The sequence below is a fragment of the Equus asinus genome, chromosome 26, assembly GCF_041296235.1.
Source record: "Equus asinus isolate D_3611 breed Donkey chromosome 26, EquAss-T2T_v2, whole genome shotgun sequence".
NCBI lineage: Eukaryota > Metazoa > Chordata > Mammalia > Perissodactyla > Equidae > Equus > Equus asinus.
The window spans coordinates 30,128,113-30,144,432 of NC_091815.1; the positions used below are offsets into that span (position 1 = coordinate 30,128,113).

Sequence of the window (16,320 nt, forward strand, 5' to 3'; positions counted from 1 at the left end):
GGGAGCCCTGTCTGTTGGTCCCTCCCTTGCACTGCCTTGGTGCCTCCTCTGTGCCTGGCCCCCTGCTGGGCGGCGTTGGGGATGCAGTGTGGGCCACAAACCCCAGGCAGTCGTCCTGGGGCTCCCAGTCCAGCGAAGGAGACAGAGTGGTCTCCAGACAGTGACCACTCAGAGTGACCAAGGCTGGGCTGGGGGAGCCCAGAAAGGGGCCGACCCAGCCGGGGAGTCAGGGAGGGCTTCCCGGGAAAGGGGACACCTGAGCTGAGAGTTGAGATGAGAGAGTGTACTACGTAAAGGAGGGAGAGTTTGAGGCGCAGCGAAGCACTGGGCTCTTCTGAGAAGGGAAGGAGTTCGGGGCGTGGGTAGAGCCCAGTGCCAGCGGGCAGGGAAGGTTCCAGCTCATCTGCAGGGCTGACAACGACCTCGGAGTGGGCTCCCTCTTGAGCCTTGTCTTGGCTCAGTCGAGAGCCTTCACAGTGCTCTCCTAGGGCTTCCAGGGATCCTCTGCGTGCGTATCCCTGCCCCAGACAAGAGCCCCTGGCGGGCAGGGACTAGCTCAGAGCCATCCCTGTCCCCTTAGCGCCCACACACAGCTTGGCATGCAGTAGGCCTGAGGTATGTTTACTGAATGAAGAGCAAGAGCCAGATGGTAGATGGTACCTAAGTTGGAATTCTCCTGGGTTAGAAGCCTAACTCAGAGGGGCTGAAGCAAAAAGGGGGAATTTGTTGGGCCTGAGGAGTCCTGAATAGTTTGGCTTCAGGACGGGCTGGATCCAGGATCTCTAACAACGTCATCAGAACTCTTTCTTTACCTCTGAGTCGGCTTCATTCTCAGAAGGCTGGCTGTCCTGGTGGGTGCCAGGAGGGCTACCAGCAGCTCAGGAGATGGGAGACTACCTTAGCCAGGGGAGAGCTATTTCCTGATGGTTCCAGCATGGGCCCTGGGAGTGGCTGTGGCTGGTTCTACAAGGGTCACCTTCCTGTCCTCAACCAGTCACTGTGACAGGGGCTGTGGACAGAGCACCTGTCACTCCTGGAACCTTTGGAGAGGACAGCGGAGGGTGGAGGTAATGTCAGCGGCCCCACCTGGGGTCCTGGGATGGTGCATGAGGGAGGTGGGGACTGTTTGGTGTACCCAGGGTGGGCAGGAGGGCAGCGGGCCAGTTGGTGCTTTCACAGGCGTCCCGGCCAGGGCCCGCTCACCATGGAGACAGGTTGTGCGCCTGACACGAAGTCTGCCTGTGGGGCGGCCACAGGTTTCCAGGCTTCGGCCTCCCTGGGCCCTGAACACCAGCGCATTCCCTTCTGAGCCGGCCTTCTGCCCCGGAGTGTGAGCCCGAGTGGCCTGCTTGGTGGGGGTGGAGGTCCGCAGACCTCGAGTCCTAGGAGCACAGGCCTGGGGAGGCTGCAGGAAGGAGCCCGGGAGCCTGTTCCCAGGGCCCGCATGGGCCAGGTCACCTACCTGCCTGGGACTCTCGGTTCCTGTCTCTCAGGTGGGGTGAGGGTGGTGGTGCCCCTAGTGGGGTGGGAGGAGCGTGCAGGCTCAGGGTGGTGGCAACAACCGGAGCACACGGTGGTGGCTTCCTGTGTGCCAGTCACCACACACCCAGCCCTCTCTCTGTGGGCTCTGCTGAGGCGGCAGCCGGGCCTGGGGAGGTCAGAGCTGCGAGCTGCTGGCTAACGCAGGGGATAATGGGAGAGCCCCATGCCTACAGAATGATCCAGAACCCTGCCCCAGTTGGCTCTTGTGTCATGCAGGAGAGCGAAGTCCTCACTGAGGCTCACTGTGTCTCCCCCTCACCTCCCACCCTGTGCTCTGGCCTCCTGGTGCCCTGGATCGTGCCAGGCCTGCCCCCACCCCGTCATACCTATTCCTCCCAGGGGCCACTACCTGCTCTCTATTTGTCTCTGTCCCTTCCGTGTCCGTTGAAGCCCCTGCAGTGGGAGCTGGTCCCCTCTCCCTGGGTTCCCCCTCCCGTCCCCTGCTGCTTCCTGGTGTTTGACTCCCACTTGGATGACTGTGTCTGTCTCCCCCACCAGCTCCAGGCTGGCAGTGCCAGGCTGGCCTGAGTCATCGCCGCCCCCTGGTGCCCAGCCTATCTTTGCATCTCGTGGGTGCTGTTGCACCTGTGTGCAAACGAGAGACAGCCGTCTCTCTCCTGTCACCTAATGCCTGGCATAGGGTTTCTCTCTGTCCTTTTGTGTGGGCCACAGCCGAGGTGGCAGTGCAGGCTGTGTGTGCCCCACGGCCTCTACCTGGGAAGCTGCGCCAGCTGCTGGGGCGAGCGGCCGAGCCTCGTCCCCGCTGGAGGCCCCCCTGCCAGCTGCCGCACAGCGGTGTCCCTCCCCAGAGCTCACCCCCACTCCTGACTCCCCCCAGAGGCCAGGGCTCCCTCAGCCTGCCTCTGCCCCAGCCCCTTCCTCTTCCTCAGGCAATCAAGGTCGTGTGAGAATTAAGCCAAGCTCCAGTTTCAGAGCGAGTCGGGTCTGAGCATGTGATCCAGTCCTGCCGCTCCTGGCTCGGGGGCCTCAGACAGACAGCTGGCCCTGGCTGCAGAGCCCATGTTCTTAACCACTTGGTGGGACCCCACGTCTGGGGCAAGGGGACCTTGAGGTGCCCTACTCAAGGTCTCAGAGTATGGGAGGGAGGCTGCCAGGGTTCAGGTGCCAGTCACTTGGGACCAGAGCTGTGCCGTCACCACTTGGCTGTCCTGCCCTTCGGAACCTGGCCCGGAGCGCCAACCTGGGCCTCTCACCTCGGCCCAGCGCCTCCAGGCCTTTGCACTTCTCGGTCTTACCTCACCTTGCACTCCCCAGCCTGCCCCTAGTGTCCAGTCCACACACTGCGGGAGCCGTGTCCTGTGGGGCTGTCCCTTCCCCAACTCTGCTCCTGCCCCACCGTGCTCCTGCCCGCCTGGCAGGTCCACAGGTCAGAGCCAGGCAAAGTGGGTGCCGAGCGGCGGCCTCTGGGGCAGTGGACTGGGCCAGTACCTCGTGGACTCACACCCCATTTGCTGCAGGGGCTGCCGCCACGGCCCGTGTGTTTAAAGCTGGAGAAGTTGAGGGGGTGACCTGAGGCTAGAGGCCCTCTGGCGGGGTCTGAGGAGCTTTGTCCTCTCCAGCTCCCCGACCTTCACCGAGTTCCCCCCTGATCATTTCGTCACAGCATCACAAATGAACAGTGTGGGGCTGCTCCCAGCTCTGCCAGCGTGTGAAGTGCTCGGGGTGGCGCCCAGCACAGCATAAGTGCTGTGTGGACGCCTCCTGTTAGTTCTCTGAAGCACCCGCACTGCCGTGTCCTCGCCATTTTTTCTTAAATTGGTTCTTTTTTTTTTAATTGGAGTATGTGGCATCTCATTCCCAAGCAACAATTCATGCAAAATCCTGGTTTTGACATGGTAGTTCTTTTTTCCTTAATACGTGAGTGAAACACACATGCCCAATGATTGCTAGAAGGTCATTCCCAAGCCACCTGACACTCTTGTGCATCCCCCCTCTCATGCTGTGCCAAGCTTGTAACGCTGTAGGCAGGGCGGGCTGTGCCCAGGCTGCCAGGCCCATGCTGCAGTGGACGGAGTCCCCGCTCTTGTTCCTTTAGTGTCTTTCCCCAGTGCTGCCCCCACCCCGGAAGTGTGTCTCGGCATCAGAGGAAAGTGACAAGATGCAGCTGTCAATCTTATCTCCAGAGGTCATCAAGTTGCTCTGGGCCGTGGGCCCTCCCCCTCTCTGAGTGTGCCTACCCCCTGCTCTCAGTTTCCCCTTCTGTAAATGCCTGGGGAGGTGCAACCTCCCTGACCTCTGGCTCTGAGGTTGAGCCTACGACGAAACCCTGTGGACCTCTGCCTGAAGGGGTGGCCGGATGGCAGCCGCGGGTGGTGTGGAGGGGCCTCAGCTCACTAGGAGGCTCTTAGGAACAAAGACGGACCCAGTGGGCAGGGCCGGGAGGGCAGATCCCAGGGGACTTCCCTGCTTCGTCCCCATCTGATGTGGCCAGGACAGCCCGTCCTGGGCCCGGGGGCCTTTACTGAAGCCTGCAGTCTGGGGAGCGGTGTTTACCCTTTGGCGGCTGATAGACCCTGGGGACCCCTTATTGGAGTGATGACTGTTAAAGGCAAAAAATAGGATCACACAGGATACCAGCGTAAACACAGTTAGCTAAGCGTGCTTCCAAGTTGTAATCTGGTGCTGACGCTCTTCCTTGTTGACACGTGAGACAACAGGACATAGCGTGGCTCTGACGACAGTCCCCAGGGTCCGCCAGGGTAGCCGTGGGCGTTCAGACCTGCAGTAGCCGTCATGTGATACGAAAACACTTGCCATTTCTATCTTCCACATGTTCGAGGGGCTGCTAAACACTTCCTTTTCTCTCTTTTTTTTGCCTACGTTAATAAGAAGGAACTGCTAAGTTTCATTTCAGTTCAGTTAGTGAAGATAAAGAGGTCATTTTTCCCCACTCGAGGACTTAGGGGTCTGTGGACCCTGCTGAGGCAGCTGCTTGAATCTCAGGGGCAGGGCCAGCTCTTGTCCCCCCAGAGCTGAGAGCCACCAGGCCCATGGGTGCGTGTCGGACGGAGAGCTCCCTCGCTAGGCCTGCGGAGGAAGTGAGGCAGAGGATGGGGCCTGGCCTCCGTCAGCCTCTGTCCTCCAGCACAGCGGTTCCAGCCCCGTGGGAAGACAGGAGCGTGGAACCCAGTGCTGGCCTCTGCCCTGGACCAGCTGCCTGGCCCCGGACGCTGCTCTCCTTCCCTGGAGCCCGGTTTCCTCTCCTAGAAGACAGGGTAGCGCTTGGTGAGGCCAGGGCTGCGCCGCCCCGCCAGAGTACCCACTGAAGGGAGACTCCCTGGAGATGCGTACCCAGAGGCTCCACAGGGGGCTCCCGCCGTCCCTGAGGGCCAGGCCAGGGTGGCAGCAGGGCGAGGGAAGGCCGAGAGGACTGCCAGAGGGCCCCCTTCCTGGCGCGTTCCTTCTTGCCCGGCACCTTCCGTTCTGCTGGGCCCCAGAGCTTTCTACCCCAGGCCTCACCCTGTGCCTGCCCTGCTCAGAGCCTTTCCTTCCTGTTCTCTGGGTTGCCCCTGGGCACAATCCAAGATCTAAATGCCTCAAGAGGGAGAACAATACTGATGTCTCTCACCTGGAGAGTGCGTCACACAGTTACTATTCACACAGTTACTATTCAGCGCCGAAAAGGGATGGGAACTCAAGAGTCCCTGCTGTGAAAGAAGCTAGCCAGAGGCTACATTCCGGTGTTTATCAGTGTTTGTGTGAAATGTGCAGAAGGGGTACATCTGGGCACACAGAGGCCCGCCTCCCCTCCCCTGTGCTGGCCAAGGCCGCATGGGCAGCTCCTGGGTTTGAGCTGCATCTCTTCCCTGCTTCTGTGAGCCCCCGCCTGTGGCCCTGGGGCACTGGGCTGCTCCTAGTCCCCTCTGTGTCCCCAAGACCGAAGGCCCAGCCCTGAGTAGCCCTCAGGGAAGGTTTCACTGTTGAGGCTGTTTCTGGAGTAGGGAGGGTCATGGGCCTCACAGTTAAGGGCCGAGTTCGAATCCTGCTCCACCACTTACTAGTGTGTGACCTTGGCAAGTGCTTCACCTCCCCGTGCTCAGCCTCCTCATAGGGTCCAAGTACAGATTCACTCTCTCATCCAAAAAACACAAATCAAACGCCGGCTCTGGGCCTGGCCCTGGGCTGGACGGTGGATGGGGACATGGTGGTGACCAAGACAGCCCCAGCTCTGCCCTTCCAGGCCTCCTAATCTAGTAGGGGAGACAGCTGACAAGTAGAAAAGTCGTGTGATGTTAGTTGTATAATGTTTGTGTGAAGGTGCTGAGGGAGGTGTGGAGGGCAAGGCTGACTGGTTTTGGGGTGCTGGGGGTGCTTCCCCAGGGTAGCGGTGGTGGCAAAGGGCCTCAGCAGGAGGGCAGAGCTCAGTGGGTTCTTGGAGGGGCGTTTATCGTGGAGGCTGAGGGGCAGGGTGCTGGCTGAGGCTGGCGGCAGGAGGGGGGTGGGGCATCACAGGCCTGCGTCCTCTCTGTGTGCCGGCAGCCCAGAACGTGACCGTGGACGAGGTCGTCGGCGCCTACAAGCAGGCCTGCCAGAAGCTGAACTGCAGACAGATTCCCAAGCTCCTCAGGCAGCTCCAGGTACGCCGCCGGGGGTGGGGGGGTGGGGGGGGGTGGGGGGGGATGGCGTCGCCTGGGGTAAAGCTGGGCCTCTGGCGTCCGCCCCCAGCAGGAGAGGGCGCTCGAAGCCTGGTCACCCAGCTGAGGGCGTGTAAATGAGTCCTTGAAAATCCTTTGGTGAACTACAAAAGTAATCAGGCTCTTCATGAATGTTTCAACAGTGTAGAATTATGCAAAGTCAGAAGTTCAAGTATCTTTCACTCCTCAAAGAAATTCTCCTCCCCAGGCCATGTATATGATATTTATTCTTAAGGGTCTGAATTCCGAAAGTGATATATATTCTCTAATTTTTTAAAAATGAAAATGCTACATTGTATACTTGAAATCTGCTAAGAAAGTAGATAAGTGTTCTCACCAAACACGCAAATGGTAACTCTGTGAGGTCATGGGTGTGTTAATTAACTTGATTGTGACAATCATTTCACAATGTCTGTGTATTAAATCATCACCTTGTACACCTTTTTAAAAATCACATTGTACAATCTAAACATTTACAATTTTTACTTGTGAATCTTACTTCCATAAAGCTAGAAAAAAATTAAAAGCTAAAATTTTTTTCAAAAAAAAAAAAAGAAAATCCTACAGACATGAAAAGCAAATCTACTTGTCACTTCTTGCCCAAGTCCCGTTCCCAAGGAGTGGCCGTTGGCAGCTGGGGTTTCCTGCTCTGGCCTCTCCTGCCGGTTGTGAGAGGGCGGGTCACTACCCAGAGGTACAAGACGCAGGGCCGTTTCTGTTTTTGTTTGAATGGGGTGTTCCCGTACCTGTGGTGTGCCCGCCCAGCTGCCACGTTAGTAAAGCACACCTTAGTGCCTTCTCTCTGGATGGGTCGTTCTAGAATGTTCCAAGGTTGCTTGTTTCTAGGGCTGTTGCTCCCTTAGTGCTGCTGTGAGCAGTCATACTCGCCACCCATCTCTGCACACCTGGGTTGGGAGATTCTAGAAGGGCTTGTTGCCACACCCAGGGAAAGATGCCCACTCAGGGTGGTGGCCAAGAGTGTGGGCTCTGGAGTCCACTGGCCTGGTTCAGACCAAGCCTGCCCTTTACTAGTGAGTGACCTCAGGCTGTACCTGGGTTCACCCCATGGTCAATGTGTGTAGAGCCCGGAGAACAGGACCTCACCCCCTTGAGGGTGGGGCTGGGGCTCAGAGCAGGAGAGGCCTGGGAAGATGACTGACCGGTGCCTTCGCTCCTCACTGAGCACCGCTGTGTGCCGGGCCGGGGCCCTGGCTTCATCCCCAGGCCTCAGACCCCGCGCTGTCAGCCTTCCCGGCCTTAGTGCCTGCCTCACAGCCTTTGCACTGGTCGTTCCCTCTGACTGGAATGGCTGCCCACGAGACACCCAGGACCCGCCCCCTCACTTCGTTGAGCTGAGCAGAGGCCTGCACCCAGGCCTGCGGGGCTCAGGCCCTGTGAGGGCAGAGGTGCCTGCTCTCTGACGCCCTGCCCCTCGCCGGAACATGGCCTCTTCTCAGAGGTGACAGAGCCAGATCCAGCCTGGCCCCTGCAGGGGTCTTCCCACCTGACCCCCGTCCCCTCTGCTTTCCCAGGAGTTCACGGACCTCGGGCACCGCCTCGACTGTCTGGACCTGAAAGGTGTGTGTCTGGACGGAGGCTGGGAGCCCTGGGGCTGTGGCAGGGCCAAGTCTCCCTGGAGGTGGGAGCCTGGGCTTGGGCCTCCTGGAGGTGGCCGTCCTGCCAGAAGAGGGGCTGGGCCCGGGCCATATGGGTGCCGCAAGCACAGGGGAGGGGCGGGGGCGGAGGGCCCTTCCTCCCTCCCTGGGCCTGGAGCCCACGTTTCCACCCAGCCCCGCACCATGCGCTCGAGCGGGCATGCACTCACAGAGGCACACGCTCCGCCCCGTCCCAGGTGAGAAGCTCGACTACAAGGCCTGTGAGGCCCTGGAAGAGGTCTTCAAGAGGCTGCAGTTCAAGGTCGTGGATCTGGAGCAGACGAACCTGGACGAGGATGTGAGCAGCTCCTGCCATGCCCTTGCCCTCTCCCTGATCCCCCTGCCCCTTTGAGGTTTGCGGGGGAGATGGCACTGCAGGAGGGAAGCCCTGTGGACAGAGGCTGGGCGGGCCTCTTGAAGGACAAAACGGGGAGACATCCAGTGTGACTTGATGGGGGGGGTGGGCGCGGGGCCCAGAGAAGGGCTCTCCTAGACTCCCCCCCCAGGCAGGGGCTTTGTGAGCAAGGGAGAGACTCGCGGAGCCGGGTCTAAGGGGGAGGAGGTGTGGGCCACCAGGAGGAACCTTTCCAGGAGCGCCCCGAGGATCAGAGCACCCTGAGGGCAGAATTTGAGCTGCCCCATTGAGGTCCAGCTATCCTCACCTTCCCACACTCAGAGGCCACGAGGAGCCCAGGGTTTGGGGCTCCCGGTCTGGGGCAATAAGGAGACCTAGGGGAAGGGGTACTGGAGCGCTGCGGAGCCCGTCCTGGTCAGCAGCACGCTGGGCGGGACCCCAGGGGGGAGGAGCGGGAGGAGGCGGGTGGCAGGCTGACTGCAGCAGGGAAGGGGGAGGGCGCTCCCGGCCCCCAGACGCTGGGGCAGCCTCAGGCTCTCCCCACCCACTGGCTCAGCCCCGTGGCCTGTGCCCCCAGGGAGCCTCGGCGCTCTTCGACATGATCGAGTACTATGAGTCAGCCACCCACCTCAACATCTCCTTCAACAAGCACATCGGCACCCGGGGCTGGCAGGCCGCTGCCCACATGATGCGCAAGGTGGGCGCCTCCCCAAGCAGCCTCCGGGATGGAGGGGACTGGGCACAGGGGGCAGCGCTTTCCCGGGGCCCCTGCCCTTAGAGCCCCGTTACAGGAGGCCTCAGAGCGTGGGCTGTCATGAGGTGCCAGGCTCCAGCTTCAGGCCAGTGGGAAAGCAGTGCCCAGAGGTGCCCTGTGTCCAGCCTGCCCTGGTGCCTACGAATGCTGTCCTTCCTCCCACCCTTGCCCGATTGTATCCCTCTGAGGTGATCATGTCCCTGGAGGCGGCTGTAGTCGCCCCCCATTTCATTCACATACAGGGCTTCTCTGCCGCACAGCCGTCAGGGAGCTCGGCTGTCACCTATGCTGCTTCGCTCGCCCTGGGACCCCAGGCTGGGCCTTCCCTCACCAGCCACGGGGATGCAGGGTGGGAGGCTCCCCACACAGAGTGGGCTGGAGCCAGCCTGACCCACCCCGCACCTGCCCCTCAGACAAGCTGCCTGCAGTACCTGGACGCCCGGAACACACCCCTGCTGGACCACTCGGCACCCTTCGTGGCCCGTGCCCTGCGCATCCGCAGCAGCCTGGCGGTGCTGCACCTGGAGAACGCCAGCCTGTCGGGCCGGCCCCTCATGCTGCTCGGTGAGCCCCAGGCCTGGGGGAGGCTGAGCCGTGATGCGCAGCCCTCGTGGGCCGGGGCTGTTGCCCAGCTCCCTCGGGCGGCCAGTCATGGCCCCTCCCTGCTCCCCCAGCCACAGCCCTGAAGATGAACATGAATCTGCGGGAGCTGTACCTAGCTGACAACAAGCTCAACGGCCTGCAGGACTCAGCCCAGCTGGGCAACCTGCTCAAGTTCAACTGCTCCCTGCAGATCCTGGACCTCCGTAACAACCACGTGCTGGACTCAGGTGTGTGCTAGGTCTGCCCACCCAACCCTAGCACTGTGTGCCCGGCCAGGTGCCCGGCGGTGCTGGAGACACAGTGGTGGCCAAGACCGTCTCAGCCTTGCCCTCATGGGGCTCACAGCCCATCCTCAGGCAGCGACGACCCAGACTGGGCAGGGCTGGGCTGCAGGAGCCCAGAGCAGATGTCTGACCCAGTCTGGGGATCAGGGAGGGCTTCCTGGAGGAAGGGACAGCTCAGCAGAGACCTGCAGGTTGAGGTGAGGTACTGAACAGATAAAGTAATTACAATCTAGGATGAGTGCCCTGGAGGGGACAAGGTTGTTGGGATAGTGCTGGGAGGCGGCCTCGGGGCGCCCCTGCGGAGGCTGAGGATGGACCCAGCCATTTGAAAAGCCTGGGAAGAGAATCCAGGTAGAGGGAACAGCAAGAGCAAAGGCCCAGAGGTGGGAAGGAGCTTGGATGTTGGATCTTTTGGGGAAAAGCCCTAACAAGCCATGAGGTGAGTGAGACGAGAAGAGGGAGTGGTGGGTGGCCATCAGCGGGAGGAATGGATTTCACCCTGGGAGGGCGGTGTGACCTGGGCACCATCGGGTAGGTGCCCTGGCCTCAGTGAAGGAAGAGCGGGGCAGAGTGGGCTGGCGAGGCCAGTGCCCTCCCCTGGGGGGGCCAGGCCCAGCCGGCACGTTCACTGAACACCCACCATGTGCACTCACGGCTGTGAGACAGAGGTCCCTGCCCTGGGCAAAGCCAAGATAAATTAATCATGTGGCGGGTCTGTCAGATGGTGAGACGTGCTCTGGAGGAAAATACAGCAGCAGGGGTGGGCTGGAGGGTGGGCTGGCCAGGGACTGACACGTGGGAGGTCATTTGAGTGAAGATCTGAAGCGACTGCAGAGGCCTTCATCTGGGTGCCCGGGAGGAATGTTTCCTCCCGCCCGGGATCCCAGGGATCAGGGGAGCCTGTGTGCCGGCCCAGCCTGAGGGAGGGGTGCGGCAGCAGGAGGTGGCCGCCGAGCTGTGGGCTGGGCAGACGGGGGGCGGAGCCCTGGGAGCTGCTGAGTGCTGGCAGGGTGGCAGTCCCACCACGCTGGTGTCCCCTGGGGAGGCGCCTGGACCCCAGACGGACTTGTCCACGGGCCTCCCCCAGGTCTGGCCTACATCTGCGAGGGCCTCAAGGAGCAGAGGAAGGGGCTGGCGACCCTGGTGCTGTGGAACAACCAGCTCACGCACACGGGCATGGCCTTCCTGGGTATGACGCTGGTGAGTCACTCGGAGAGGGGAGGGCAGTGCCATGGCCTGGCTCCCAACCCGGTCCTCTTCCACCCGGTGTGGCTCCGAGGCGCACTCATCCTTAAGCTTCCAGAACCCCTCACCTGCTCCTGTCGGCCTGCTTGGTCTTCCTTCAGCCCCACCCTCTTTGCCCGAGGAGAGTGGCCCTTCCTCACTCGTCTCCGCGCTCAGCGCTGTGGCCTGGAACTGTGCTTCGTGCCGGGCGCGCCTGCTTTGTGTAGAGTTAATGTCTCTGGGAGCCGTCGCAGTCTCTCGGCTTCTTACAGTGCGGTATCTGCAGCGAGTCTGCAGGCACTGGGACTCCTCCCAGGATGGGAGGACCCAGGCGGGGCCTGTGCCGCATCCTTGGCATGCCAAGGGGCAGAGGTGGCCCGGGCTGTGGGCGCAGGTGGGCTGGATGCTTGGAGGCTGGGGATGCACCAGGCAGCTGGCGCCCGGGGAGGCACTGATGGTGCGAGGGGTGCGGCCCTGAGCATAAGTGCGCTGGCTCTCTCACCTGGCGGCGCTGCTGAGCCAGCGTGGCTTTGCCTCTCCTGACTGCTTTCTGGGCCTTTCCTCACTCTCACTGCTGCCCCCTCCAGCCACACACCCAGAGCCTGGAGACGCTGAACCTGGGCCACAACCCCATCGGCAATGAGGGCGTGCGTAACCTCAAGAACGGCCTCATCGGCAACCGCAGCGTGCTGCGCCTCGGCCTGGCCTCCACCAAACTCACGTGCGAGGGTAGGGTGCAGGGAGGGCTGCGGGCCGGGCTGGGGGCGGCCAGGCGGGCGTGGGCCCGTGGCCAGCCCCTGCGGTCCCCCTCCCAGGCGCGGTGGCAGTGGCGGAGTTCATCGCCGAGAGCCCCCGCCTCCTGAGACTGGACCTTCGGGAGAACGAGATCAAGACGGGCGGGCTCATGGCACTGTCGTTGGCCCTCAAGGTGAACCATTCCCTGCTGCGCCTGGACCTTGACCGTGAGCCCAAGAAGGAGGCGGTGAGCTGGCTTTTCCTGTGGCTGCACGCAGGTTTGGGGGAGCGGGGCCAGCCTGGGGCAACCCCAGGCCCCGCCACAGGGCGGGCGGCCACCCCGAGCCCTAGCCAGGCCACTCCTCCCACAGGTGAAGAGCTTCATCGAGACGCAGAAGGCGCTGCTCGCTGAGATCCAGAATGGCTGCAAGCGCAACTTCGTGCTGGCGCGTGAGCGGGAGGAGAAGGAGCAGCGGCTGCAGCTGTCAGCCTCCATGCCGGAGATCACCGTCACCGAGCCCCAGCCCGGCCAGGAGCCTGGGGACGAGCCCGCCGCCGAGGCGCAGGAGAATGGGGCCCCAGGGCCCGCGCCCGGGCCAGACTCAGACTCAGACTCAGACTCCGAGGGCGAGGACGGGGAGGAGGAGGACGGGGAGAGGGCAGAGGTCCCCTGCCCCGCCCTGGTGCCCCCCACGGACTCCCTGCACCCTGGGGACAGGAGTCCCCCAGGCAGCCCCTCCTCCCTCACCGAGCAGCGCATTTCCGTGTCCAGCCCGGGCCGGGGCCACAAGGTGTTTGTGGTGACCCGGGTGGAGAGTCCACCTGAGAGGGCAGAGCCACCTGTGCCCCCTGCCCCTCCTTCCCCCCCTGCCCCTCCTTGTCCGCCCTCCCCCCCTGCCTTATCCTCCCCGCCGCCCTCACCTGCCCTACCGCCAGCTGCGGCTGTTGGCACTTGGGACCCCGGGTCATCGGAGCCTCAGCCACAGGCAGAGCCGCCTCAGCCAGGGCCACCCCTGCCCAACGGCCTGAAGCCCGAGTTTGCCCTCGCACTGCCCCCAGAGCCACCCCCGGGGCCTGAGGCCAAGACGGGCAGCTGTGGCCTAGAACACGGTGAGGGGAGCTCTGGGGCCGGACAGGGGCCCCTGGGTGCTGTGTAAGCATCCTCAGTTTCCTCCTCTTTAAAATGGCCCTTGATCCTCCGTCCCCACCTGGCTTCCCTCGCACCCCTGAGAGTGCTCCCTAGGGGAGTCACACGTAAGATTTGTCGACTGGAGTCTGATGGTCTCAGTGGTCCCTGGGCCCTGTGCTGCCCTGGGGGTCTGGCTTGGGCAGGGCTTGTGGGGATGGGCTGGCCCCCACATCCCCGCCCCCTTGACTGGGGGCTCCCCGCCCGCTCTCCCCTCGCAGAACTGAGCTGCTCCAAGAACGAGAAGGAGCTCGAGGAGCTGCTTCTGGAAGCCAGTCAGGAATCCGGGCAGGAGACACTGTGACACTTTAGGTGAGCGAGGGCTGGGCCCTGGGCCGGGGCCGGGGCCATGATGGAGCCCTGGCCTGACAGGCCTCCTCATCTCCTCCCCAAGTTCCTTCTTTCCCATCAGTCTTCGATGAGCTGAGGCCGGAGCCCCAAGATCCGCGCACCCCCAGCCCAGTCTTCCTGAGGCCCGGACGCCAGGGGTGTGGGGGCCTTTCTGGGGACCCCCGCCCCCCACAGCAACACTACACAGGGTGCAGGAGCTGCAGGGAGTGGGCCTGCCTGCCCTGACTTAAGCACTTGTATTTATGTGTCCACACTTGGCGCTCGAAGACTCTGGGCTGGGGGTGGATGGAAGGAGGAGAGAGAAAGAGGAGGAGGAGGAGGGGGAGGAGGGGAAGAGGAGGAGAAAGTCTCCAAGGACTTTGGCCACAAGGCCAGGCCCCTTTTCCAGAGGGCTTGTCTGGCCAGGCTTGCCCTGTACAGGGCAGGAATCCTGGGTGGTGGTGGGGTGGTCCCCCCGTGGCCCTGGGCGCAGGTCCAGGCAGGAGGCATGGCTTGGGAGGGCGGTGCGTGACGGTGGTGGTTGGCGGTAGAGCAGCCCCGACAGGGTGGGCGCGGGGCTCGGGGTGGTGGGGGGAGATGGGAGCGGAGGATCAGAGCTTTCTTTTTCTTAAGTGCAATAAATCTATCAGGGAGCTGGGGGGAGCAGCCGGGGCTCTGGAGACCCTGCTGTCCAGGCCACTGGAGGCTGCGCCCTGAGAGGCACTACAGCCCGGTGGGGGGGGGGCGTGGGGGGGCGGGGGGGGGAGGGCCTACTCCTGTCGGTGCAACTCTGTTCACACCTTTTCTAATAAACCAGAGCTGGGTGCACCATCTGCCTGCTCTCTGCCTCTGCGGATCCTGGGGCCCTGTGGGGCTTTGGGGCACAGGGAGGGGCGGGCAGGGCCAGACAGTGCCCGGGCCAGGAGCATCTGCTGGGACACGGGCAGGGGCCCCCGGAGGAAAACGAGGCTGGATAGGCGAAAGCCACTTCTTCCCACAACCTTCCCGCCTCGGAGCCGTCCTCCACGTGTCTGCACGCCTCTGTCCCATCCAGCTGCCTCACGCACAGTGCTGTTTACACCCGCCTGCCTTCAGAGGCGTCTTCCAGCTTCCGGCCTAGGTCTCAGGGTGATGGATGCAGTGCTCAGGTCAGAGGTCATTCCTCTGCCCCATCACCTGTGGCTCGAGGAGAACAGACGCCAGCCTGTTGTGGTGGCCGAAGACATTCAGGCGTGTGTGTGCCCCCAGCGCTGGAGGGGGGGGGGTGGCGGGGGGGCTGTGGGGCATTTCTTGGGAATCACAAAACAAGAGAACTCCCCAAAGGGGCAAGGCCCTCTCAGGCACCGCTTCTTTCCCACGTGGGAGGCCAACACGGGGCGGGTAGAGACGCGGTGGGCAGGTTATGGGGATGGCAGTGTCGCTGGCCCAGAGCCCTGGTACCGCTCAGCTCCTGCACAAACCCTGGAGGCTGCCCCCAGCCCCCTGGCGTCTGGGATGAACACCTTCCCTACTTCGGCCAGAGTCAGTTTGCTCTTCAGCCACTGGCACCCACCAGTGTCCTAACTGCTCCCAGGACAGTCACCGTTAGGACCCCCGTCTGGGCAGGGCTCAGGGGAGCCATGCACATCAGCCACCCGAGTGTCCCACCCTGCATCCCAGTCCCGAGCTCCTGCCCGCATCGTCCTCCAGCTGGTGCCGCTGGGACTGGGGGTGAGGTGGTGGTGCAACAAGGCCCCCCAGGCTGTCCTTCCTTCAGCCCCCTTCTTGGGAGACTGAGGTGTGTCTCGGGATGGTGAGAAGCCACAGTGTGGTGCCAGGTGGGTGTCCATCAGAACAGCCCCCACATCTCAATACGTCCTTGGTCAGTTTTAGCTGTTGCCCAGGAACCAACCCCAGTGGCAGCTGTAGGCAGCAGTGTTGGCTGCCCACCCATCATCCCCTTCGCCCTCTGCCTCCACCTCAAGGCTGGGTGATCAACAGGCTGGACTGGGGGGGCTTGGCGTACCTGTCCCTTGGGTGGGGCCTGTGAGGGGCTGGGGGTCTGCTCCCAGCCTTGCCCCTCCCTTGCAGTAAATTTAGCTGCGGGAAGGAACTAGGCCTTTCCAACCCTCCAAGGTTGAATTTCGACCCCTACACACACACAAAGATACGCGAAGTCCTACCCCAGGACCTGAGAGTGGGGCCTTCTTGGGAAACGGTGTGCACAGAGGCACTCAAGTTAAAATGAGGTCAGAGGGTGGGCCCTGATCCAGTGTGACTAGTGTCCTCGTAAACGGGAAATTAGGACACAGACACGCACAGAGGGAAGATAATGTGAAGACCCAGCACTGTGACCACAGAGGACTGGAGTGGTGCAGCCACCAGCCAAGGAACGTGGCCGGCCGGCAGAGCGCCGGAATCTGGGCGAGGCCAGGGGGGACCCCCTGCAGGTTTCAGGGGGTACACAGCCCTGCTGACGTCTGGCCTCCAGAAGTGTGGGAGAATGAGTTCCCATTGTCCTCAGCCACCCAGTGGGTGGGCCCTGGTTGCGGCAGCCGCAGGACACTGAGAGCAGCTCTGCAGGGCTCCCAGTTTTCTGACTCGGGGGTCCTGGATCACAGGGGGGATCCTCTCCACCAAGTATTTTCTTTCCTTCGCCTTCAGCCACCCAGGCATCGCCCGAGCTCATAAAGACACAAGGGGTCTGTCTTAATGCCTGGCTGGACGCCGTACCAAATGTTAAAGACGCTGACGACCTAACATGGGAGACATTTATTTTCACGCCCATGGCAGTTCAGGGTCTGGCAGCTGATCTCCCCCCTACGGCTCTGCTGCCCCCTGGGTTCCAGGCGTCCCTGCCTCCAGCGGGCAGATGGGAGCGTGCAGAGGGCAGGCCTGCTGCGTAACTCGTTGCCACGGTCGGGAGGGACGCACAGCACTTCCACTCCCTTCTGTCAGTGAGAACCAGCCCCAGGCCTCTCAGCTTCCAGAAAAGCCTCCCACTATGGAGGGGCCGCG

At 62.4% G+C, this 16,320-nt stretch overlaps 1 protein-coding gene across 2 annotated transcripts in view; it reads left to right on the forward strand.

Moving 5' to 3' along the window:
* The window catches only part of PPP1R37 (protein phosphatase 1 regulatory subunit 37), a 38,369-nt gene extending 24,213 nt beyond the window's left edge, over positions 1–14,156 (forward strand). The window contains exons 2-13 of one of the 2 annotated variants that reach the window (XM_070499155.1): positions 6,043–6,140; positions 7,730–7,775; positions 8,050–8,150; positions 8,785–8,904; positions 9,375–9,525; positions 9,636–9,791; positions 10,936–11,048; positions 11,660–11,801; positions 11,888–12,054; positions 12,179–12,917; positions 13,215–13,305; positions 13,388–14,156. In XM_070499155.1, coding sequence (XP_070355256.1) covers positions 6,043–6,140; positions 7,730–7,775; positions 8,050–8,150; positions 8,785–8,904; positions 9,375–9,525; positions 9,636–9,791; positions 10,936–11,048; positions 11,660–11,801; positions 11,888–12,054; positions 12,179–12,917; positions 13,215–13,297 — 1,916 coding nt within the window. In that variant the 3' untranslated portion in view covers positions 13,298–13,305; positions 13,388–14,156. The remainder of the gene's footprint in view (positions 1–6,042; positions 6,141–7,729; positions 7,776–8,049; positions 8,151–8,784; positions 8,905–9,374; positions 9,526–9,635; positions 9,792–10,935; positions 11,049–11,659; positions 11,802–11,887; positions 12,055–12,178; positions 12,918–13,214; positions 13,306–13,387) is intronic. The other variant, XM_070499154.1, reaches the window with a different exon arrangement.
* The last annotated feature ends 2,164 nt before the right edge of the window (positions 14,157–16,320 follow it).